The sequence below is a fragment of the Lynx rufus genome, unplaced genomic scaffold (assembly GCF_022079265.1).
Source record: "Lynx rufus isolate CCGP_SWC_20201006 ecotype Redwood Valley unplaced genomic scaffold, mLynRuf1.p SCAF_21, whole genome shotgun sequence".
NCBI classification, from domain to species: Eukaryota; Metazoa; Chordata; class Mammalia; order Carnivora; family Felidae; genus Lynx; species Lynx rufus.
The window spans coordinates 1,746,016-1,772,630 of record NW_025814836.1 but is presented as its reverse complement, the minus strand read 5'-3'; the positions used below and the strand labels follow the sequence as shown (position 1 = coordinate 1,772,630).

The following is a 26,615-nucleotide window of genomic DNA, read 5'->3' as shown; positions in this document are numbered from 1 at the left end:
TCATATACTACAAAATTCACCAATGTAAAGTATACATTTCAGCAGTGCTTGGTGTATTCGTAGAACTGCACAACTGTTAACACCACCTAACTTAAAATATTTTCATCACCCCAAATGAAACTCTGCACCAATTAGGCAGTCACTCCATTCTCCTCCTGCCAGCCCTAGGCAACCATTAATGTATTTTCTGTCTTTCTAGTTTGCCCATTGTGGCCACTTCACATAAATACAATCATACAATATGTGGTTTTGTTTTTATATTAATCAGTTGGTACATATTGGGTTGTTTCCACTTTGTGGTTATCATGACTATTGCTGCTATGAACACTAGCATCCAGGTTTTGGTGTGAACATATCAAACCTTGAAGCATATACTTTGGGCATATACCTTGAAGTGGCATATATGGTTGACATTTTGAGGAAATGCTAAACTGTTTTCCATAGAAATTGCACTATTTTACATTCGTACCAACAGTGTTTGAGGGTCCCAATTTTTCTGCATCCTCTTAAACGCTTGCTTTTTTCTCTTTTTTAATTGTATCCACCATTGTGCATGTGAAGCAGTATCTCATGTTAGTTTTGATTTTCATTTTCCTAATGACTAATGATATTGCGCATCTTTTCATGTGCTTTTTGGTCACACTCATATCTTCCTTGAAAGAAAATCTATTCAAAACCGTTGCCTGTTTTTTTTTTTAATTAGACTATTTGTCCTTTTAATGTTGAGATGTAAAAGTTCTTATATATTCTGGACACAAGTCCCTCATCAGATGCATTATTTGCAAATATTTTCTCCCATTCTGTGCTAGTAGGCTTTTAAATTTTTATTTTTATTTTTAAAAAAAAATTTAATATATTAAAATTGTACAACATAGCTAATAATTTAAAATTTATGAATGAGTAATTCTTTGTAAGTAGCTACATTTTTATAACTAGTGAGTAGGTGAAACTTTGGAAGACTTTGGAATCTACATACACGCATACTCCCAGACATACAGTACATGGGTGCCTCCCAGACTGCACCAAGCAAGGGTGATAAGAAGATGTGGTCCCATTCACTTAGTGGGTGGGATGCCAACCTCATATGGCCATACTAACTCCTACACACCTCAACTGGACCCATTTTTCTTCCATTTGGTGGGAGTAAGGATCAATGACACTCTTCTGAGAATCACTAAAGAGAATAAGATATGATTACACCCAGGCCAGTGTTTTCACCTTTTTGAAAAGCTATGAAACACTCAAAGTAATACAAAATATAAACATAAGCCCAAGGGTCTCTGGTTGACAACTCCTCATAGACTGACTGCTGTCTACCAAGGGAAACACAATTTGAAAACATTTACCTTGTACCAACTGATGCCCTAAAGCTCAACATGCATCCCATGGACAAACTGTGTTTATTTTTTAAAAAAAGAAGAAAAAAAAGAGTTAGTTGTAAACATTTAGAAGCCAGGAGATTTTCTTTTTCAAAACTAAATATTTCTGCTTTTTTTTTTAATGGCCAAAATATTTTGTGACTCTGGGCAGTTTCACAAAGTGGGCACTGCTCTGGATAGGGCTGTGCTGCAGGTCTCTGTACCCCCTCATCCCAATTCACCTCATGGCCTCCCTCATTTATCCTTCCTGCTCCTGAAAGCACTGAACTTGCAAATTCACCTCTAGATGGATCTTTCAAACCTTTCACACCAAGCCCCCCTGTAAAATACATTTCCATTCCAGGTTCAGGACACATACACATATTGAAAATAACACAAAATAATATTTCTGGGGACTATATAAGATGCTATATGATATGCTTCTTTCTATTCTACTATATTTCATTAAAAAATCCTGGATATTATTTTGAAATCCAAAAACACTGTCTTAGATTACTGCATCATATTAAAAGAGATAAGGCCACCAAGAGATTGAGTGGCTTGTCTGCTGTCTATAAACAAGGTAAACAATGTGTTTAGACCAAGTAATAACTTACAAGCTTCAATTCAAGGACACTTATTTATTTATTATTTTTTTCAACGTTTATTTATTTTTGGGACAGAGAGAGACAGAGCATGAACAGGGGAGGGGCAGAGAGAGAGGGAGACACAGAATCGGAAACAGGCTCCAGGCTCTGAGCCATCCGCCCAGAGCCCGACGCGGGGCTCGAACTCACGGACCGCGAGATCGTGACCTGGCTGAAGTCGGACGCCTAACCGACTGCGCCACCCAGGCGCCCCACAAGGACACTTATTTAATAATTAATAGCCACTGAATGCTGCTGGACTACACTGAGTTGAGAAATCTCTGAATGAAGAATTTTGAGGAAGAATCTGTCATTATGTTTAAACACAGAGTTTTGTGATCTGGCAGCAAACCATAGTAATGCTACAATATCCAGCAGCCCCTACAATAGCCAGTAACCAGTAATATATCCAATAGCTCTTATAATATTGCTTAATCTCTGTGGCCTCCTACCCTGACAGTAATAAATTTGTCATTGCCTGAAGTTGCTCCCAAGTTCTGCAGCATTTTGTGACATTTTCATTGAGAAAATAATATTTTTCCTAGCATCAGGAAAATTATAGTTATACTTGGGCACATCAACAACCATAGACAAAAAATTTATCACAATTGCCAAAATGGAATTTATGTTTTCTTTCATGGAAACAAAAATAAATTTAAAAGCAGCTTCTTACTGCATCTTTTAAATCAGTCCTCTTTTCCCTCTAAACCTTTCTCAAAGTAGATCAAATCCAACAGACATGGAGCTACCACTTAACTCTCTTCGTTCAAAGCAAATATAACTTTTCCTTAGACAAAAGGCTGTGCAGAGTGTAATTCTTATCTAAGGCTTTGCCTCTTGACCCTTTTTAACCTAAGCTGAAGCACAGGAAGAAGAGGGACCCAGAGGGGTGTGCAAGAGAGGATCCTCCAAGATCAAACATGTTGACAGTTGTCATAGCTACTAATCATTGAACCCTCCCCCCAACCCTCCTTCCTTTAGCCACCTAGGACTGGAACCCATAAGGGAGAGCCTTTGCACAACCCAGAAAGGGAAAAACTTTTCAATGCAGTATTTTGAATGAGTTTTATTTTTGGCACTACAATAAAAACTAAAATCGACATTAATTTTGTAATTACCATGGCCTGGAACACTGCTAAGCACTTTATGTAATCTCTTAGGGCTGCTATTATAAAATTCTGTAAAATGGATGGCTTCAACAGCAAACATGTATTTCTCACAGTTCTGGAGGCTGGAAGTCCAAGATCAAAATGCTGTGAAATTCAGTGTCTACTGAGGGCCCTCTTCCTGATCTGCAGATCTGCCTACTGTGTCCCTATGTGTGGAAAAGAGAGATGTCTTTCTTGTGCCTCTTGTTATAAAGACACCAATCCCATGAAGAGAGCTTAAGCTTCATCATCTAGTTACCTTCCAAAGGTCCCACCTCCAGATCCCAACACATTGGGGATTAGAGCTTCAACATATAAATTCGGTGGGGTGCAAGAGACACATTCACTCCTTAACATGGAATTATGTGCAGTTTTCAGTACTACTACACTATTAAAGGTAAGCATCCTATCCACATTCTTTACATTTCACAAATTAGGAGCCTAAAACCTGGGAAGTGTCTCAATGGGATCAAAGTCTTAAAGCATATATATGGCAGACTCTGAATCCAGTGTGTAGGATCGCTGGTACTGTTTTTGGACTGCTCATATATTTTTATTTTGATAACCCTCTTAGACTTCTAATAGCATTTTATTGTCTAAAGATAAGCTTTAGTTTGCAAAACTTAAAGATAAGCTTTAGTTTGCATGAACATTTTCTCGGCCTTTCTATTTTTTAATAGGGAAAAAGAATACAGTGAAACCCCATGTGCTAGTTACCCAACATCAACATTTTGCTCTTTTGGTTTAGGGTATCTGTCTCATATTTTTTAAAGAATACCTTAAGTAAATGTTAGCCAACATACGGATTCTCCAATAAACACTTCCTCTAATAGATATGCACCTCTGCTAATCCAGTGTCATTATCACAGAGTTAATAGTGATTCTTTAATATATAACACTCAATCCATGGCCAGTTTCTCCAGGTGTCTTTTTTACAGTCATTTCAAATCAGTATCAGTTAAGGTCTACACATTGCATTTGATTGATATTTCTCTCAAGTTTATTTTAGTCAGTACAAGCTTCCTTTATTTATTTGGGCATAAATGAGGCCATCTTGCCTGCCAACTTCCACACATCCTAGATTTAGCTGGTTATATTTTCATTGTGTCATGTATTCCCCACATTTCTTACAACTGGTAGCTCTAGACCTTTAGTGAGCTTTTAGGTTCAACTCTTCTGAAGAGCACTTCATAGGCCATCCTGTGTAATTCTGATTACATCATGGCAGAAGGAACATGTCTGCTTGACCTTCTTTAGTGATGCTGAGACAGACTCCCAGATCCATCAGAGGCTATGGATGCCATTTTTTTCCTGCATTTGTTAGCTGTGGTTTGTCTGTAAAAATGAACTTTCCCTAATTGGTATTTATTTAGCTCAAATTCAGTTCCTTGAAAGCACCTGGAAAAATTCATATTGCCATTTATTTATTAATTTTCAGTACAATTTGTTGGTGCCCAGCAGCTTCTTGTCCTTTCTCCTATTTGGAGTAAAGTTTGGTATTTTTATCAACTTATTGTCCATTTTTAATGTTAACTAGTTAGTCATAGATTTTACTATTGGATTTTTGTCCTAATTTTTTCTCATTTTTATATGTCATTCTTTATTAGTATAATAAATCCTTTTTATGTGATATATTAACCATATTTTCTCAAGTTGTTATTTGTCATGTTTACTTTCCTTTAAGCATAGTTTTTGTTATGTTAAATCATTTTTTTCATGTTGCCAATTTTATAAATACATTTTTAATTGCTCTTGGATTTTGAGTCATTGTTAGGAAATTTTTTATTAATCCAAAGTTGTAAAGAAATTCATTCATATCTCTATTCTAGCATTTTTGCGGGGTTTTTTAGATCTCTGATCCTCTTGGAATTTATTATGGAGGATGGTATAAAATGCATCTAAATTTATACTTTTCTCATATGGTTTCCACAGATCATAAACTCCTACTTCCTCCTATTAATTTGTTGTCTTTATCATACACTAATTCCAGGAGAATCTCAACTATCTTGTTCCCTTGGTCTGTTATATGCTAAAGAAAAATTGAGTTTGGTGTAGTCTTTGTAACATTTTATAAATATTAATTTTTAATATTTAATAATATTTAATAATCTAAGAAAAACTGGTTCCCTTCATTGCATTTCTCCTGGTATTTTTTTTAATTTTTTAAAGTTTATTTTATTATTTTTGAGACAGAGAGACACAGAGCGTGACCAGGGGAGGGGCAGAGAGTGAGAGGGAAACACAGAATCTGAAACAGGCTCCAGGCTCTGATTTTCAGCACAGAGCTCAATGCGGGACTCAAACCCACAAACTGTGAGATCATGACCTGAGCCAAAGTCGGACACTTAACCGACTGAGCTACCTAGGCACCCATGGGTAAGGTAATTCCTAATTATTATTCTAAGTAATATAGATAGATAACCAACTTGTCTGGAAACAGAAAAGAAAGAAAAAAAAGCTAATGATTTTCTTGAGATTACTTCAAATGAACATATTTAACTTGGGTAAATCAACACCTTTATGTTTTTGAGTCCCCCTAGGCAGGAATATAGCATGTCTTTTATTTATTCAGTTTACTTTTGGCTCAGTAGTAACTTATGGACTGCTTCTTATAGAATTTGTGAGTTTTTGTTAAGTTATACTTAGCTATTTATGATATTTAAAAAATTATTTATGGTAGTTTATCCATTGATTCTTCTGTGTCTTCTAGATGCAAAACCATATTTTTCTTTCTAATTTGTATGCTTCTTATTTTATTTATTTTTCTAGAACTATTTTGGTTAATGTATCCAATATAATGACAAGTGATAGTGAAGATAATGGACATTTACTTGTTTTAAAAAGAAAAGGAAAGTCTCTAGTGTTTTCTTTGTAATTAAGTTATTGGTTTCTAGTAACACACACACAGTATACATATATACACATATCTGTATATACTAATGTATATATAATTATACAGGTATATATGAAATATCATTTAAGCTCTCCTTTATTGAATATTTTTAACACAGATGTATGCTACATTTTATCAAATGTCTTTGCCTTCTATGAAGATAAACATCAGATGGATTATGCTCACGAATTTCCACTCTTTCCTTCCTATTAATCTCATTAGGTCATAATGTGTTTAATATGCTGATTGAGACTGTTTACTAACAATTCATTTGAGGTTTTGCATCAATATTTGTAAGTGAGATTTGCTTTTCTTGTGCATCCATTATCAGGCTGCATATCATTATTATACTTACTATATAAAAATAACTAGGATGTTTTCCTTCATTTTCTACTCTCTGGACTGGTTTGAGTAGCACCGACAGTATCTGATTGTTAAAGGTGTGGTAGGACTCCCTGTATGTCCACCTGTCTGATGCTTTCTCACACAAGCACTCTTTCTACAATCTTCCATTTTTCTCCTATGGTAACTAAATTGTTTTGGAGGAAATTTTGACACTACAGAAAAAGAGAAAAATACTCATATTTTTGAAAATTAGAACTTGTAGGGTGAAACTTTTTACAGAGGAAAATGCTATCAAATGGTGAAATATTATTCTTTGTTAAGTTTGTGCTAGAAGGAACTATAACCTTCATGACAAACTTGACCAGCCACTGAAGTTATAAATGTCTGGTCCATGAATCATTGATATTTTTGTTTCATATGTGAACTATTCAATATAATAAGGTGATTAAAAATATTTTTAAAATCAAAATTCTACTTTTATATACTTCAATATAAACGAAGATAAAAGAAATAATTTTATGTTTTCACCATGAACAAATAAAGCAAGTCAAGTGAGAAACAAATGAGATTGTTCACATTTGGTTTCCTGAGGAATATATGGTTATGGTTAGAATTTTTATTTCTGTAAGATATTATAGTAACTATGATACTCAAACTTATAATGTAAGTATTAGGCTAGATCTCATGATGTATGTGAAAGAACTGATGGTTAAAAACAAAATATCTTTGTTTTAATGAAACAACAAAGCAACAATTAACAGAAAAAGCATGTCAAGATTAAAATCTGTCTTCTTTGTCTTACTTAGCTTTTTCTTAATATTGTTTTCTAACTTCAAAAATTAGAAAATACTTTGTTTTATGGGATCCAAACAGAGGGTCTCCCTCCTGGGAGCCAGGGACTGAGACTGGAGAGCAGGCATATTCACTATGGTCATGGCTTTTAATGTAAGATTCAGTAGTATCACTACAACATGGGTCCAGCTGGACAGATTGATTGGCAGGATTAGTAATTAACTTTGTTGATATGAAAATTTTATTTTCGTAACCATAAGGCATGTTTCTCTTTTAAAAATTTCTATCAAGTAGTATTAGTTAATATATATGCACATATGGTATCTGTCTTTCTCTGTATGGCTTATTTCACTTAGCATCACACTCTCCAGTTCCATCCACGTTGCTACAAAAGGCCATATTTCATTTTTTCTCATTGCCACGTAGTATTCCATTGTGTATATAAACCACAATTTCTTTATCCATTCATCAGTTGATGGACATTTAGGCTCTTTCCATAATTTGGCTATTGTTGAGAGTGCTGCTATGAACATTGGGGTACAAGTGCCCCTATGCATCAGTACTCCTGTATCCCTTGGGTAGATTCCTAGCAGTGCTATTGCTGGGTCATAGGGTAGGTCTATTTTTAATTTTCTGAGGAACCTCCACACTGCTTTCCAGAGCGGCTGCACCAATTTGCATTCCCACCAACAGTGCAAGAGGGTTCCCGTTTCTCCACATCCTCTCCAGCATCTATAGTCTCCTGATTTGTTCATTTTGGCCACTCTGACTGGCGTGAGGTGATACCTGAGTGTGGTTTTGATTTGTATTTCCCTGATAAGGAGCGACGCTGAACATCTTTTCATGTGCCTGTTGGCCATCTGGATGTCTTCTTTAGAGAAGTGTCTATTCATGTTTTCTGCCCATTTCTTCACTGGGTTATTTGTTTTTCGGGTGTGGAGTTTGGTGAGCTCTTTATAGATTTTAGATACTAGCCCTTTGTCCGATATGTCATTTGCAAATATCTTTTCCCATTCCGTTGGTTGCCTTTTAGTTTTGTTGGTTGTTTCCTTTGCTGTGCAGAAGCTTTTTATCTTCATAAGGTCCCAGGAATTCACTTTTGCTTTTAATTCCCTTGCCTTTGGGGATGTGTCGAGTAAGAGATTGCTACGGCTGAGGTCAGAGAGGTCTTTTCCTGCTTTCTCCTCTAAGGTTTTGATGGTTTCCTGTCTCACATTTAGGTCCTTTATCCATTTTGAGTTTATTTTTGTAAATGGTGTGAGAAAGTGGTCTAGTTTCAACCTTCTGCATGTGGATCCTGAGAAACTTAACAGGAACCCATGGGGGAGGGGAAGGAAAAAAAAAAAAAGAGGTTAGAGAGGGAGAGAGCCAAAGCATAAGAGACTCTTAAAAACTGAGAACAAACTGAGGGTTGATGGGGGGTGGGAGGGAGGGGAGGGTGGGTGATGGGTATTGAGGAGGGCACCTTTTGGGATGAGCACTGGGTGTTGTATGGAAACCAATTTGTCAATAAATTTCATATATATTAAAAAAAATAATAAAAAAAATAAAAATGAAAAAAAAAATAAATAAATAAATAAATAAACTTTAAAAATGAAAAAAAATATATATATGCACAGAAGTAAGACACACACACACAAGCACGTACATATACATGTATGCACACACAGAACTTACATTCAAGTAGAAAGATCCTGCTCAAAATAATTTCAGAATAATTAATAAAAATGTAATAATAAAACTATAAAATAATTATAATTAAATTTTGGAAATAGTTATCTGAACATTTTTTTACGGAAGGATTACTTAAGCCTCAATAAAAAGGTAAATATAGAAATGATGGATGAGGGGTGCCTGGGTGGCTCAGTCAGTTAAGCATCTGACTCTTGAATTCTGCTCATGTCATGATCTCACAGTTTGTGGTTTTGAACCCTGTGTCTGGCTCTGTGCTGATAGCCTAGAGCCTGCTTGGAAGTCTCTCTCTCTCCATCTCTCTCTCTCTCTCACTGCCTCTCTCTTTCTCTCTCAAAAATAATTTTTAAAAAAGAAATGATTGATGAATTTGCTAATATAAAGTTGTTGAGGTTCAGTATGTCACACATAACAAAAATACCAAGAAGGAGGAAACAAATGGGAATGGAAGGACTTCTCTAAATGATTCAAAATTACCCAAAAAGAAAAGTTTCTATGCCCCTCTCAGGACTTTGGACCCCTACAAGTAAGGTCCCATGGCTCTTAGAATATTGACTGGCACATAATTACAGTTATATGTGACAGCAATATTGTGATGATTGTGATGCTGATGATGGTCATGGTGGTGGTGGTGCCAGTATTGGCAAGGTGATGTGATGAAGATAATGATGACCATGACCATGATTGTGATGATATTGATGATGATGATGTGTAGGAAGAGGAGGCATAGAAAAGAATTCAGTGGCTAAGTAAGACACTGGAATTTTTCTTCCACTTTACCTTCTCTATAAAATCCCAACTACCATTGTTATTTCAAGTGATTGCATACATCTTCAGAAGACTATGGTTAATTTAAATGTAAATATGTTTTATAGAAAATGTTACATATAAATTTATCAACACATTAGTATTGATTATTTGTCAAAGGGAGGATACAACAGGAGACCTTCTGAATTAGAAATAAGAATGAAAGTTGTAAAAGAAGTCAGGTAGAATGGAGTTGAAAGAAGTCTATACAAGAAGTTGTATAGACCTAGGTTTGTTTTGCAGCTTCATCCAAGGTGATCTGTGTGGCACTGGGTAAGTTATTTAATATTTACAATGTTCAGATAAGTCCAGAACAGGATTAAGATTAAATGGAAAATATAGGTAGACATCTTATTGAGCCTACTGGTGTACAATGAATAAAATCCATCATTTGTTGCTTTATTATTGTTATAATAATTATGGCATGGAAGATTAATTTTGGAATGGTGGAGTAAGCATCTCAGTGACCTCTTCCCCATAAAATCAGTGAAAATACTAGCAAAGCAACTAAAATTTCAAAACAGCATAAATAACTAAAGTCACAAATTGTCTATCCAAGAGAAACTTGAATCTCAGAAATAATAGAGCCTATGCATGTAAGCTTTGGGTTATCCCCTTTCTCTCTGCCTTCTTGAAGGCTCATTGGCATGGTAGTTATGAAAGATGTGCAGGCTCACAATGAGTGGACAAGATAGACCTCTTTGGGTACTCAGTTAAGAATTTTATCCCAAAAGCAAAGTCAATCTTTTGTCAAAACTAGCAGTATTCTAGCAAAATGAAACATTTCATTCCCTAGGTGTTGTGGCCATTTGATTTGACTCAGAGCTCAGCTCAGCTTTAAAAAAAAATCAATTTAAGATTCAGTATCACTAAAGCATCATAGAGAAAAAATTGGAAATCTTCTGACAATGTTATATCTGCTTAAGTTTGTGATATTTAATTAGTGCAAACAAAAGACCAGACCAAAAAAAAAAAATTAAAGCAAGACCTGTACTACAAGGAACTTTGAAGAGCTCCAGCAAGTTCCTGAAGATCTATAGGAATGTTGTGTATCTGTGCAGGGCTGTGTGCATGCCCAGGAAACACCTAGGAATGGAGAAGCCCCTGTCACTAACCTCTGGCTTTGAGGAACTGTGTAAGCAGAAAATTAAAGCTAAGGCTGTCCTGTAAACTGTTTAAAGTTTAAAGTTATGCCTTCACACACGGATCTTCTTAGCAGAATTAGGAAGAAATACAGGCAAGACATTTAAGGAAACTTTCTCACTGATCACTGGATGACCACTAAATTATAATAAACCAAAAGTGAAGTTTAGGAGAGACCAGGCTTAAAAACAAAAACAAGAGCATAAAATCAACAACAAAAATTTAGAGAACTCAGTGGCTACACAGTGTGGAGAATACAGATTTACAAATTAGTTTAGAAGAGTCACTAAGGAAATTAACAAGAAGAAAAACAAGCATGAAACCAAAAAACCCAGGAACGGCAACCACCCCTTAAGTGAAAAGAGGATTCTGATACTGGAATTGTTATAATACATTATCTAAAATGTCCAGTTTCCAATGAAAAATTACAAAACCTGCAAAGAAATAGGAAGGCATACCAATACACAGGAATAAAAGCTGTCAATAGAAATAATCTTTGAAGAATCCCAGATGTTGGATGTAATAGACACGAACTTTAAGTCAGTTCTTCTACATGCATTCAAGGAACTAAAGTAAACTATGTCCGATGAATTAAGGGCAAGGAGAGTATGATAATTAAGTCTCACTAAATAAAGAATATCTGTAAAATGGTTGAAACTATTAAAAAGAAACCAATTCCAATTCTGGAGTTGAATAGTACAATGACTGAAAGAAAAAATTCACTAGCCAGCTACAAATTACAGATTTGAGCAGTCAGAAGAAAATAGCAGCAGACTTGAAGATAAGCCAGTAAAGATTATCTAGTAAGAGGAACAAAATTAAGACTGAGTTGAGAAAAGTGTATAGAAACTCATACATCCATTGGCACATCATGATAATTACCAATAAACATTTAATGAAAGTCTCAGAGGAGAAGAGCAGAGAAATAGGGCCAAAATTATTTGAAAAGCTAGCAACCTAAAGAAGCTCAACAAATTATAAAAAACTCAAAGAGATACATACCTATCCACATCAGAGTCAAACTGACAATTTCTCAATAGAAACCAAGGAGGCCAGAAGATGATTAGAAAACTTCCTTCAATATGGATGCAAAAATTCTCAATAAGATACTAGCAAATCGAATTCAACAGCATATAAAAAGAATTATTCACCATGATCAAGTGGGATTCATTCCTGGGATGCAGGGCTGGTTCAACATTCGCAAATCAATCAACGTGATACATCACATTAACAAAAAAAAAGAGAAGAACCATATGATCCTGTCAATCGATGCAGAAAAGGCCTTTGACAAAATCCAGCACCCTTTCTTAATAAAAACCCTGGAGAAAGTCGGGATGGAAGGAACATACTTAAAGATCATAAAAGCCATTTATGAAAAGCCCACAGCTAACATCATCCTCAACGGGGAAAAACTGAGAGCTTTTTCCCTGAGATCAGGAACACGACAGGGATGCCCACTGTCACCGCTGTTGTTCAACATAGTGCTGGAAGTTCTAGCATCAGCAATCAGACAACAAAAGGAAATCAAAGGCATCAAAATTGGCAAAGATGAAGTCAAGCTTTCGCTTTTTGCAGATGACATGATATTATACATGGAAAATCCGATAGACTCCACCAAAAGTCTGCTAGAACTGATACATGAATTCAGCAAAGTTGCAGGATACAAAATCAATGTACAGAAATCAGTTGCATTCTTATACACTAACAATGAAGCAACAGAAAGACAAATAAAGAAACTGATCCCATTCACAATTGCACCAAGAAGCATAAAATACCTAGGAATCAATCGAACCAAAGATGTAAAGGATCTGTATGCTGAAAACTATAGAAAGCTTATGAAGGTAATTGAAGAAGATTTAAAGAAATGGAAAGACATTCCCTGCTCATGGATTGGAAAAATAAATATTGTCAAAATGTCAATACTACCCAAAGCTATCTACACATTCAATGCAATCCCAATCAAAATTGCACCAGCATTCTTCTCGAAACTAGAACAAGCAATCCTAAAATTCATATGGAACCACAAAAGGCCCCGAATAGCCAAAGGAATTTTGAAGAAGAAGACCAAAGCAGGAGGCATCACAATCCCAGACTTCAGCCTCTACTACAAAGCTGTCATCATCAAGACAGCATGGTATTGGCACAAAAACAGACACACAGACCAATGGAATAGAATAGAAACCCCAGAACTAGACCCACAAACGTATGGCCAACTCATCTTTGACAAAGCAGGAAAGAACATCCAATGGAAAAAAGACAGCCTCTTTAACAAATGGTGCTGGGAGAACTGGACAGCAACATGCAGAAGGTTGAAACTAGACCTTTCTCACACCATTTACAAAAATAAACTCAAAATGGATAAAGGACCTAAATGTGAGACAGGAAACCATCAAAACCTTAGAGGAGAAAGCAGGAAAAGACCTCTCTGACCTCAGCCGTAGCAATCTCTTACTCGACACATCCCCAAAGGCAAGGGAATTAAAAGCAAAAGTGAATTCCTGGGACCTTATGAAGATAAAAAGCTTCTGCACAGCAAAGGAAACAACCAACAAAACTAAAAGGCAACCAACGGAATGGGAAAAGATATTTGCAAATGACATATCGGACAAAGGGCTAGTATCTAAAATCTATAAAGAGCTCACCAAACTCCACACCCGAAAAACAAATAACCCAGTGAAGAAATGGGCAGAAAACATGAATAGACACTTCTCTAAAGAAGACATCCAGATGGCCAACAGGCACATGAAAAGATGTTCAGCGTCGCTCCTTATCAGGGAAATACAAATCAAAACCACACTCAGGTATCACCTCACGCCAGTCAGAGTGGCCAAAATGAACAAATCAGGAGACTATAGATGCTGGAGAGGATGTGGAGAAACGGGAACCCTCTTGCACTGTTGGTGGGAATGCAAACTGGTGCAGCCGCTCTGGAAAGCAGTGTGGAGGTTCCTCAGAAAATTAAAAATAGACCTACCCTATGACCCAGCAATAGCACTGCTAGGAATCTACCCAAGGGATACAGGAGTACTGATGCATAGGGGCACTTGTACCCCAATGTTCATAGCAGCACTCTCAACAATAGCCAAATTATGGAAAGAGCCTAAATGTCCATCAACTGATGAATGGATAAAGAAATTGTGGTTTATATACACAATGGAATACTACGTGGCAATGAGAAAAAATGAAATATGGCCTTTTGTAGCAACGTGGATGGAACTGGAGAGTGTGATGCTAAGTGAAATAAGCCATACAGAGAAAGACAGATACCATATGGTTTCACTCTTATGTGGATCCTGAGAAACTTAACAGGAACCCATGGGGGAGGGGAAGGAAAAAAAAAAAAAAAAAAAAAGGACGTTAGAGTGGGAGAGAGCCAAAGCATAAGAGACTGTTAAAAACTGAGAACAAACTGAGGGTTGATGGGGGGTGGGAGGGAGGGGCGGGTGGGTGATGGGTATTGAGGAGGGCACCTTTTGGGATGAGCACTGGGTGTTGTATGGAAACCAATTTGTCAATAAACTTCATATAAAAAAAAAAAAAAGAAAACTTCCTTCAAAATGTTGAAGGTAAAAGACTGCCAACCAATAATTCTAGAAGTAGCAAAACTCTTCTTCAAAAATGCAGGAGAATCAAAAGATAATCCACAGAATACTAGAAAATATTTGTAAAACATATGCCTAATAAAAGACTTTACCCAAAATATATAAATAACTCTTAAGACTCAACAATATGAAAACAAATAACCCAATTTAAAAATGAGCAAAAAATCTAAATACCTCACCAAAGAAGACATATATATATATATATATGGCCAATAAAATAATGAATAGCTGTTCAATATCATCAGTCATTAGGGAAGTGAAAATTAAACAGCCATGTACACTTCACACCCACTGTGATTATTATAATTAGAAAGACAGATATTGGCAAATTTTGGAAAGGCTATGGAGAAGTTGGAGCCCATATATATTGCTGGTAGGATTTTAAGGTATTGCCTTGAAAAACAGTTTGGCAGTTTCCCCAAAACATTAAATATAGGGGCACTTGGGTGTCTTGGTTGGTTAAACATCTAACTCTTGATTTCAGCTCAGGTCATGATCTCATGATTCAATGGAGCCCAACTTTAGGCTCTGTGCTAACATTGGGGAGCCTACTTGGGATTCTTTCTCTCTCTCTCTCTCTCTCTCTCCCTCCCCTGTTCTCTGTTCATGTTCATGGTATCTCTCTCTCTCTCTCTCTCTCTCTCTCAATAAATAAATAAACTTAAAAAAATTTAATGTTTATTTATCTTTGAAAGAGAGAGAGAGACAGAGAGATTGCAAGCAAGGGAGGAACAGAGAGGGAGACACAGAATCTGAAGCAGGCTTTAGCCTCTGAGCTGTCAGCACAGAGGCTGAACTGTTAGCACAGAGCCCAATGTGGGGCCCAATGTGCTCTCAAGCTCACAAACTGTGAGACATGACCTGAACCAAAGTCAGACACTTAACTGACTGAGCCACCCAGGCACCCCAATAAATAAACTTAAAAAAATATTAAATATAGTTACTCTATGACTCAACAATTCCACTCCTATTCATAAACCCAAAGTAAGTTGAAAACAAACAGCACAAAATCTCATACATAGGTGTTTATAACTCTTGAATAATTAGGTGGGTAATACTGCCATTTGCTTAGGTAGAAAAATGGAAAAGAAGCAAGTTTAGGTTAAGGGAAGGGAAACTTGTCTTTGGAAGAAGTTAAACATGTAGTGCTTTTAGATATCTTATGAGAAGCAGGGAGCTGGATATCTGATTCTTGAGATGTAGAAAAATGTCAAGACTAAGGCATTGACATAGGAGTCATCAGCTTAAATATGGTACTTAACATAATGGAGCAGAAAAATATTACCTAGAGAGAATAGGTTCTCCAAAAGTAAAAAAAAAAAAAAAAAAAAAAAAGGAAGAAGTCCAGGCCAAACCCTGAGGCACTCCAACTTTCAGACATCAGAGAGGAGAAACCAGCAAAGGAGTCAGAAAAGGAACATCCAGTGAAGTGGATGAAACAACATAAGGCAAGGGAATATAGTTTCAAGAAGAAGGAGTTAATTCTATTGAACGTTGCTGAGATCAAGTAAGTTACAGAAGGAGAACCTGGACACTGGATTTGGCAATATGTTGACCAGTCACAGGAGAGTATCAGATGTGGAGTAATGGAATGTATTGAAGAGTGAACAGGAGGTGATTTATCAGAGATAATGATGATAAGCAAATCTTTCAAGAAGGTTTGCCTTGAAGACAAGCAGAGAAATAGGACAATAGCAGCAAAATTTTTATTTTGGTTACTGTACACCATGCTGAGGCTTCCTAGTGACCAAAATGCTTTAAGTACCCCTCACCTTGACTAAACTTCACTCAGCCTTTTTCCTGATAGGCTCCTAACCTCCCTTCTTTGACAGCATTTACTTTAAAAGAAAAAAATTGTGGGGCGCCTGGGTGGCTCAGTTGGTTGGTTGATTTCACAGTCTGTGAGTTCCAGCCCTGCGTCAAGCTCTGTGCTGACAGCTCAGAGCCTGGAGCCTGTTTCTGATTCTGTGTCTCCCTCTCTCTCTGCCCCTCCCCCACTCATGCTGTGTGTGTCTCTCTCTCTGTCAAAAATAAATAAACATTTGAAAATATTTTTAATAAAAAAAGAAAAAAAATTGTAGTTATAAGTTCTTTCTCTGACCCTCTGAGGTGTAAGTCTTTTTAAAGGGATCTTGTTAGTTTCATAATAGAAATTGTCTTTCTCAAGGATCTGGGAGCCATCTCTTTAAAATATATTCAAGAAAGATAGTATCCCAATCTCCTAGTTTCTGTAGGAAGGTAATAGCCTAACTTCGGCAGGGCTTTGCTCCAAGTTGCATAACTACCTCTCATCATAAAGATATGTGAAGTTTAGGGGCGCCTGGGTGGCGCAGTCGGTTAAGCGTCCGACTTCAGCCAGGTCACGATCTCGCGGTCTGTGAGTTCGAGCCCCGCATCAGGCTCTGGGCTGATGGCTCAGAGCCTGGAGCCTGTTTCCGATTCTGTGTCTCCTTCTCTCTCTGCCCCTCCCCCGTTCATGCTCTGTCTCTCTCTGTCCCAAAAATAAATAAACGTTGAAAAAAAAATTAAAAAAAAAAAAAAAAAAGATATGTGAAGTTTATTAGCACACACTGGTGGTCTATGACCTCTTCCTAACATTCTCTAATTGCTTTTCACTTGCTCACCCTAACTTTAAAAAACCATATTGTTCTTTATTTTGATGGAGCTTCATCAAAATAAATTGAATAAATTATTTGTTTAAAAAATGTCAAATGTTCATAACAGCATTATTCATAAGATTGTAGAAGTGGATTCAAGCAAACTGCCTATCGATTGACAAATGGATAAGCAAAATATGGTATATTCATGTGGTAGGATATTATTGGGTGATAAATAAGAGTGAAAACCTGACAGGGACTACAATATGAGTGAACCTTGAACACATTACACTAACTGAAGGAGGTCAGTTTAAAAGATAACATGTTGTATGATTTCATTTATATGAAATATCCAAAACAGGCAAATCTATAGACAGAAAATACATTAGTGGATGCCAAGGACTGGATGAGACAAGTGATGTTAGTGATGTGTGCAAGAGGAATGGAAAGTGACTGCTAGTGGATCTGAGGTTTCATTTTGTGGTGATGAAAATATTCTAAAATTACATTATGAAAATAGTTCCACCACTCTGAGAATATACTAAAAACCACTGAACTGTACATGTTTTATGTATGCAAATTGGACCTCAATAAAGCTGTTTAATAAAACAAGTTAAAAAGAAATAATTATAGCATAAAGTCCTTTATGGCAGTCTGATAGGAAGATAAAGCAAGCAGGACAGTGGCTAATGGCCAAGTAAAATGTTTTTTTACTTCATAGAAATGTCTGGAGCTGAGTCTTAGTGCCTTGATATCAACATTGTCAAGTTAAAGGAGAGCAATTATCCCAGAAATGGTGACAATAATTTCACAGAACAATACACAATCAGAAAGAAGGGGGCATACCTGTTATCTATTTTAGTCTTTTAATGAGGGACCCAAGTTAACAATGATGGGCAGAAGGGAAAATACCAAGAATGCATACTGTCTTTAAGGGTTTTGCAAACTGATCTTTGCAATGTTTAATTAGAAATTTTCAATCACTTTATTAATATGTTTGTATTAGTATGTGTGCACCAGTATGGTGCTTTTTATATTCAGGATGCTAGTGCATACATTTCCTACTGCCACAGATAGTCATGCCAGCAGTGTCTATGTGAATCAGTGAAGGGCTAATAATACCAATGCTGTCATGTGTTGGGCAACAACATGGGATATAGGCCTGCTCTTAGGTGAGGCATGCCCTATGGGGAAACCTTGTTATATAGCCTGGAGACAGGACAGAACTCCAAAAACTAAGTGTTGTCCAAGTGCTGTTCAGAAGTGGGGATCCAGGAGTTGAGAAGCAATAACTGGGGCAAACTCTTGCTTGGACCAGGGACCCCACAGGGCCCTGGTAACAGCACCTGTTCATGACACCTGGCTTTGAGCAGGTTGCCACACTAGGCTTAAGGCAGCAGAAACACACTAGCATCTTGTTTCCTGGAGAATTTAATAAGGTGAGCATTGGTCTCTAATAAAAGTCAAAGCAGGACTGAGAGTCAGTTGACCTCTGGAATCCTGGCATGATTGCCTTATTAAATTTGTTTTTCCTGAGATCTCAATGGACTAAGTTTTGGGAAGAGAGAAGGTGATGTAGGTCAGATAGTTAGATCTCAGAGTCTGGAAACTAGTGACACTCTGACTAGCATCTTCCCTCTTTGAAAGCTGACCACAGCTTATGGTGACTAAAAGGGGCTCTCCAAGCTTAAAGAGACAAATACAGTAGCCCCATTATATGCTGGGTCCACACAGATGATGACCAGGCTTCTGGCTGAGAACATCTTGCTGATCATGAAGATCTGCAGCAGGAACTCTCTGAGTTTAATGGCCTTTACCCATTAATTTTTGAGTTTTAGTGCCTTTGAGTAAGTTTTTGAGAACAAATATGACCTAAAATTTTAACTTCTGTCAAATGATCAGAATTATAATTTTGACTATAATGTTTTATAAGCCTATATCTTCAAGGGTAAACATTTGTTCTATATTTTCAGATGGCTACCCCAAAGAAGAAATGATTTACAGATGGAGAAAAAATTCAGTTGAGGCAGCTGATCAGAAATCCTGGCGGCTTTATCAGTTTGACTTTATGGGCCTCAGAAACACTACAGAAATTGTAACAACATCTGCAGGTAGGACTTAATTTAAGGAAGTATAACTTTCAAAAAAAAAGACTGACTTTTCTTCCCTCATTCCTAAGGCTACATATAATCAGACTCTTAATGTAGAATTCCATCATGCATATGCTTTAACTACTTGTATTAGGGCAATCATATACCTCAGTGATATTTGGGGAAAAATAACCGATTCAAAAGTGAAAATATTTTTTAAAGTTTTAATTGGTATGGGAAAAGGATGATTAGAATGGTCTTTTTTAATCAAAAATTTTTAATTAAGGCTGTATTTGCATCATGTCCATAAGCTTAACTAGGATTCCAACTATTGACCATATTTATATAAACTGATTTTAGCAATGATGGGAGTACAACTTTCCACATACATAATAAAATATTATTGATAATCTCAACATGAAAGAAGCTGGTGTGAAATGCCCTTTGCATTTTAATTTCTAGTTTTTTTCCTATCCTTTACTCTAAACTTTATTTTAAGCTTTGTATTTCTTTTCCAATATATTGAACAGAATAATAATCCACCAATTTGATTTCATTAAGTGACTCTTATATGCATATTAAGATGAAAAGAAGTGATTCATCTATTAATGTATTTGGATGTTTGGGGATTTTTGTTTTATGGGGGGTTTTGTTTGTTTGTTTTCAGTATTTACTTATGACTATGGCCTACGATTTTGCAATTGATTTACTTTTTCCAGGGTATGGGGTGCATATGGCTTTAAAGCCAGCTTTTCTACTGATCTTATTGTTAATGTGAATAGTTTATTGGCACTTAAAACTCCATAACAATTTTTTCACTGATGATTAAGATTAAGATATAAACTTTGATAATTAGTGGTAAATACCTTTAAAGGATAGTCTGAATTCTTGATAGAATAGTAAAATATAGAACATTTCCACATTAAGAAAAGTCTGAAAATCCCTGATTAACAGAGAAAAGCAAAACTTCCCTACAGGTGTCATGGTGGTAAAGGTGAGAAATGGTGTCTGTGTTTAAATATTAAACAATGATAAAGTTAAAAGAATAAAAGATCATAATTTATTTAAATAAGCTGTGGAAGCAGAAAGAAGGGAAGTGTATTGGAGAGACTTTTTCCCAATTATGAGTCACCTACATTAAGAATGTAATTCTGCTCCTTGAAAAGTTGAAATGTACTAGCAGACATTTTGGGTATAAAGCAGCCCAAAGGAGGGTAACTAAATGAGAGAGTTGTCCTAGCATTTAAGTGCCAAATATCAATGCTGTTTTTCTTCTCTTGTTTTTCTCTGAAAGATGATGTTAAAGGATAGGAAATGCAAATCTCAGGGAAAGTAAATTCTGCTACATATTAAAGGGCTTAGGTCTGCAAAGAGTGCCTAACTTTGAAGTAAGTTAACCCTTAAGACCGGTTGGAGTGCTATCACATTACTGTGGGTTTAAACAAATATGGAAAACATTCACTGGCAGCAAGAAGATTTCAGTCTCACTAGAAAAACATGGTAGACATTAAAGGCTTATGAACAAACCAAGAATCTATACACCAGCGTAACAAATAGACATTATATTAAACTAAATTCTATGCAATGTTTAGGGCTGTCATTTATAAGAAATGACTGTTCCCCAGGAATTTTTTTTACTTGTTCCAGGAAGTCAATGAATGTATTGACATTGATAGATGGATGTTCTCTACCTGCTCTTCTCTGACTTCTGTTTTTATTTGAACTTCACATTATGTTGAATCTTATAAATCACCCCTTCCTTTAGAAACTAAGAACAAAATATATTCTAAATAAATTAATCTATATTAAAAAATTAAACTCACTCGCCTCTAATAAATCAGATGCTGTTTAATATGGGAGTGAGATGTAAATGATGGATTTTCATTCTTCATTTCTAAATGTCACGTGGGCCCAAGGTGGTTGCCACACTCCCATGCTTATTGTAGCAGCTCAGAATGCTCTATATCCTATTTCCCCAGTGGAAAATCCTGGAAAAATTACTATGATCACTTTTACACACTCTCTCAGCTCCCTTTTCCCCCTTTTCTTGCATACAATCCAACCCTAGTGAAATCCAGCCCTCTACCCACTCCAAACCACACCCATGCAGCATTATGGAGGAAAAATAATAATAAATAAAAGCATGCTATTTTTCATCATTACTGTCTTTTGAAGTTGTTGGCCATGAATTTCAAGAGGGTTTTAAGGTTATCATATTACATTGTTCTCAGCGTTTCGCAATCTTTTATTCATTATCACTTCTCCTAAGGAGTCTTTTCATATATATTTTAACTACCTCCCTTAGAAATACCGATACTAATGATATGCTTGTATATATTTTCATGTATTATGGCCTTTTGGAGGACTACACATAGCAATATCAAAGATTGTCACCTCTCACCAAAAAGAATTTCACTCCCACAGGAGTAATATCACCTCCATTAAAATTTACGCTGGAGTCTATTTATTCTTCCACTTTCTTGAATGGTCAGTTCCTATTTTGCTCTTTGTCCCAACCTAATTCTTTACTTTCCACTAGTGATCTTGCTTTTCGCTGTTCCTAGAATATTGAGGAATTCAGAGGATGTCCAACACCTTTGCCTACCTCTTGCAACTGCTCCCTCATAGTGTTGCAGATGAACTCCCATTGCTTACCTACATATGTACCAGGTCATCTTTCTTTTCCCCGATACAAGAGATTGCTCCAACACATCTCCTTCTCTCACACACTTTATTTTTTACTTTCTGCTGGATCATTACTACCATCTACTTAAAAACAAGCTTTTATTTAAGTAATCTTTTTTTAAAAAATGGTTTCCAGTGTGCAAAAAAATGACTGGTTTCCAGTCAGGTCTCCAGTGTGCAAGAAAATGACCCACACAAACTGGGTAATTAAGAAGAAGATAATGAAGGGTAGAAACTATATACAAGCTTGCTGGCAGGACTTACGACATATTTAAATAAGGCATTGTTGTAGGCAGAATAATGGCTCCCAAAGATGTCCATTTTCTAACCCCAGAACCTGTGAATACATCATGTTACTTGACAAAGGAGACTTAAGGTGGCAGATGGAATTAAGGTTGGTGGTCCCCTGACCTTCAGACCGAGAGCTTATCCTGGATTATCTAGATGTGTTCAATATGAAAGAAGGAAGGATAAGAAGAAAGTCAGAAGACAATGTGACTGTGGAAGAAACTCAGAGAGGTACAATTTTGCTGGATTTGAAAATGGAGGAAGGGGCCATGAGCCAAGACAAGTGAGAGTTTCTAGAACCTGGAAAGAGCAAGGAAATGAATTCTAGAACCTTTAGAAGGGAACATAGCCCTACTGACATCTTAATTTTAGCCAAGCAAGACATATATCAGACTTCTGACCTGAAGAACTATAACATAAAAATGTTTTGTTGTTTCAAGCCACTAAGTTTGTGGTCATTGGTTACAACAGCAATAGGAAACTAATATAGACATATTGCAGTAATCTCTAGTTAGTGATATTGGGAAGCTATTACCAATTAGCTGAAGATGCAAGAAAGGGGAGTGGTTACTAGAATCTTGAGAAATAGTTGCAGTGAAAGGGCTGTATGGCAGCTAGTATCACTTTCAGCAGATAATCCAGCTGAACTGCAGCACTGAGGCAGGAAAGGATCCTAGGAATACTTGTCTTAACCTCCTTTACCTATTTTCTGTCCCTTCTCCCCAAGGGCTAGAAGCCAAAGCTCACGGAAATTATATGGTGTGGTCCAGGCAGAAGCTTCCTGGGCATAAAGCAGGTGGAATAGAGTATAAGGTAGATACGAAGGGGAATATCTAGAATATGATTCCTCCACAAGCTACTGTCCTATTTGTGCCTGTTGCAGCAAACTCTTCTAAAGAGTCCTCTAGTCTCACCGACCCAGTACCTTCATGCCTGTCTCTGGAGCCCACCCCAGCCAGACTTTCCTCTTCACTCTTCCACCAACACTATTCTCAGCAAGGTCACCAGGGACCTCTAAAATGCTAAGCCTCCTTCTCTCTGACTCCTCTTACCTCTTCCCTTAGTTCCCAGGACACACCTCTCTTAATTATCCTCCCCTTGATGTCTCTTCCTCCACATTTTGTGTTGGACTTCCATCTTCTCCACATTCTGTTTTTCTGGGAATGCCCAGGACTCTATTTTCTATCCATACTCACTCCTCCAAGTCTCATCCAGGTTTCTGTGGTGTGAACTCCAAAATTTACATCTCCAGCTCCAGATCAAATATTTCATAAATTCCAGCCTCCTGGATTGAACTACATGTTCAAGATCTCCCCTGGGATGTCTCAGAGACCAGTCCCACTTAGCATGTCCCAAACTGATGCACACACAGGCAATTCTAGCTATAGTTTTTCCCTACCAGGTGGTGACCTTTCATTTTCTCAGGCCTGAACTCCATCCTTTCATTTTCTCAGGCCTAAACTCCAGGATCATCCACTCTCCCTTTCTTTTATATATCAAATCCAAAATATCAGCAAATGCTGTTTACTATATTTTCAAAATATTCTAAATATGATGGTTCCTACCAATTGCATTGCTACTATCCTGATCTGAGTCACCATCAACTATTTCCTGAATTAGAGCATTACCCCCCTTATTTATCCTCTTGATTATAGACTTGCCCACCTATGGTCCACAAGAAAATGATATATCATTACTGAAGTCAACATTCCTCCACTAAAAACTGTTTCATGACTCCCCTTCTTTCTTAGAGCAAATGCCAGTCTTTATGATCACCTACAAAGCCCTTTAAGATCTACCCCTTGATGTTCTGCCCCCAACATCTCACCCAAGCACTCTCTCTGACTCCACTTCCATCATATCAAGCATGTTCTCACTATATGACTTTTGACAGACTGTTCTATGCCTAGATGCCTTTTATCAGGATTTCTGCATGACTAACTCCCCTATGTTCTATAAGTTTGTGCTCAAAAATCATCTTCTCATTGAATTCTACCCTATGAGCAATCTCTGCCTTCAACAGTTGATATAATCTATCATATAATTTATGTATTTATTAAGTTTCTCTTTTTTGTTGTGTTACATTAAGGGGTTATTGTCTATGTTGTTAACTAATTATACAAAACATGTAGACTGTTCTTGGCTCCTAGTGATGTTCTCCTAAATGAAATAGAGAGGAAAATATTTGAGTCAAGGATATCAGTTAGGAGGTGGGTATGAGTCTAGGCAAGAGGTCATGAGTGTTATCAGAAAGAAGAGAAAATAAAGAAAAGGAAGTATTATATTTAAAAGACTTTCTGTCAGTCAAATGGACAAGTCGAGTAAGTGATGTGTATATGGGATGTGACGAATACCAAAAGCAAAGAGGAATGAAGTAAAACATATTGGAGCAATATGTGATCACATCACTACAATAGGATTGGACATGTGTTGAAGGGAATAATGAAACCAGCTCAGATATTCTAGATGAAAATTCTCATTAAGTTTCCTCAATGGCAGATATGACTCCAAATCTAATAGGCTTATCTCTTACCTATGAAATGGGGGCTGAACAAGTTGATGCCCATTTTTCTGCAGTAGAATCATGCTTGAAGGGTGTCTATAACTAGTCACACCCAAAAGGTGATACCCATAAGAACAGATCTAGATCTGGGCACCTAGCCTGCTCAGTTGGTTAAGCATCTGTCTCTTGATATCAGCTCAGGTCATGGTCTTATTGTTGTGAGATGGAGCCCATGTTGGGTTCCACACTGACAGCACGGAGCCTGTTTAGGTTTCTCTCTCTCTCTCTCTCTCTTTCTCTCTCTGCCCTTTCCCCACTTGCACATGTGTGCATGCTCTCTCTCAAAATAAATAAATAAACTTGAAAAAAAACAGGTCTAGATCAAATAGTTTTTGGAATAATGCCTGCCTGAGGTTGGATCCCTCCCTGATTGTCCTAGCCCATGGAGTTCTTTGCCAGAAGGGAATACAGCTGTTGGATTTCACTTGCACTTCCAGGGAGATTCCTGGGATCTGACTTTGTGCAGTATCCATTCTGGCATCTGGCTGTAAGGCTGTGAGTAAAACATTTCCCCAAAGATCTGTAAAGCAGTTTGGTAATTAGGCAATCTCAAATACAGCACAATGAGCTGGATGACGTTGACTATAATCATGCCAGCTAATATGGGGCATCTGGGTGTCTCAGTGGGTTAGGTGTCTGACTTTGGCTCAGGTCATGTTCTCACAGTTCAAGAGTTCAAGCCCCATGACAGTCTCTGTGCTAACAGTGCAGAGCCTCGATCCTGCTTTGAATTCTGTGTGTGTGTGTGTGTGTGTCTGTACCCCATCCCCCAGCTTGTTCTCTCTCTCCAAAATAAATAAATAAATTTAAGAAAATAATGCCAGGTTATGTGTAACATTCCAGTTATTATTTTAAATGTTTTACATGCACTAACTCATCTAGATTTCACAATTCCCACACACTATTACTCCTGCCATAGAAGAGTGGGCTTCAAAGCATTCCAGTTCCACCAATAACTTGCTGTGGGCACACTACTTTATCTTGAAAAGCTTTGGGTTCTCTAGAACCCCAAACAACCCTTATAGACATAGGATGATTATGTTGCTAAGAAGTGTTAAATTCAGACAAAGTAATCTTTCTGTTAAAATATCAAGACGGATAACTCTAATATATTTAGGAAGCTGTAAAAGTGCTCATAATAGACTGATTTCCTCTTTAATATTTTTATGCAAACTTTGTTATCTTCTTAAAAGTACTTTTAACTACTATTCTTAGATTCAATAATCTAATAACAATCTAATATCTCTTTTAATTGCAAAACAATTCCTGGAAGAGCTAAAATGTTCTGGACACTTTTTCATCTTAATGAGTCCCCAGGCTTGCAAGGACAAGGATTTAGAATTTAGTGAGAGATGTTTCAATATAAATGTGTCCCATCAACTGCTGCAGGAACACAGAGGTAAAGGAAGAGCTTATTGCTGGCACTTCACATGTGATCAGGTGTTTCAGCATCTCCCCACCATTTTATTTGTTTAATTTTTTAATGTTTATTTATTTTTGAGAAATAAATACAGAGAAAGAGAGAGAGAGAGCACGAATGGGGGAGGGGCAGAAAGAGAGAGGGAGATACAGAATCCAAAGCAGCCTTCAGGCTCTGGCTGTCAGCACAGAGCCCGACACGGAGCTCCAACTCATGAACCATGAGATCATGACCTGAGTTGAAGTCGGACACTTAACCAACTGAGCCACCCAGGTGCCCCTCCCCACCATTTTCTATAGGTCACCAGTATATTACAAGATACCAACATCAGTGTTAGCAGAAGTGTTTCCAAACGCAGCAATAAATTATAAAACACTGCATACTGCATTCTCCTCCTGGAGACGTCCAGTGTGTCTAAACAAGGAAGAATTGTGTTAACTCAGTCCGTGTTTAATTCTGCACTTTTCAGATCATTATACCAGAAAATACTTTTTTCATGGAATAACCAACAACTTCCTGGGCAGCATTATTAGTCTGAAAAAACA

The 26,615-nt window shown here is 36.9% G+C and overlaps 1 protein-coding gene across 2 annotated transcripts in view; it reads left to right on the top strand.

Moving 5' to 3' along the window:
* GABRG3 (gamma-aminobutyric acid type A receptor subunit gamma3) overlaps nucleotides 1–26,615 on the top strand; it is a 748,263-nt gene that overhangs the window by 641,232 nt on the left and 80,416 nt on the right. For both annotated transcript variants that reach the window (XM_047086712.1, XM_047086711.1), the window contains exon 6: nucleotides 18,998–19,135. In XM_047086712.1, the coding sequence (XP_046942668.1) occupies nucleotides 18,998–19,135 (138 nt within the window). The remainder of the gene's footprint in view (nucleotides 1–18,997; nucleotides 19,136–26,615) is intronic.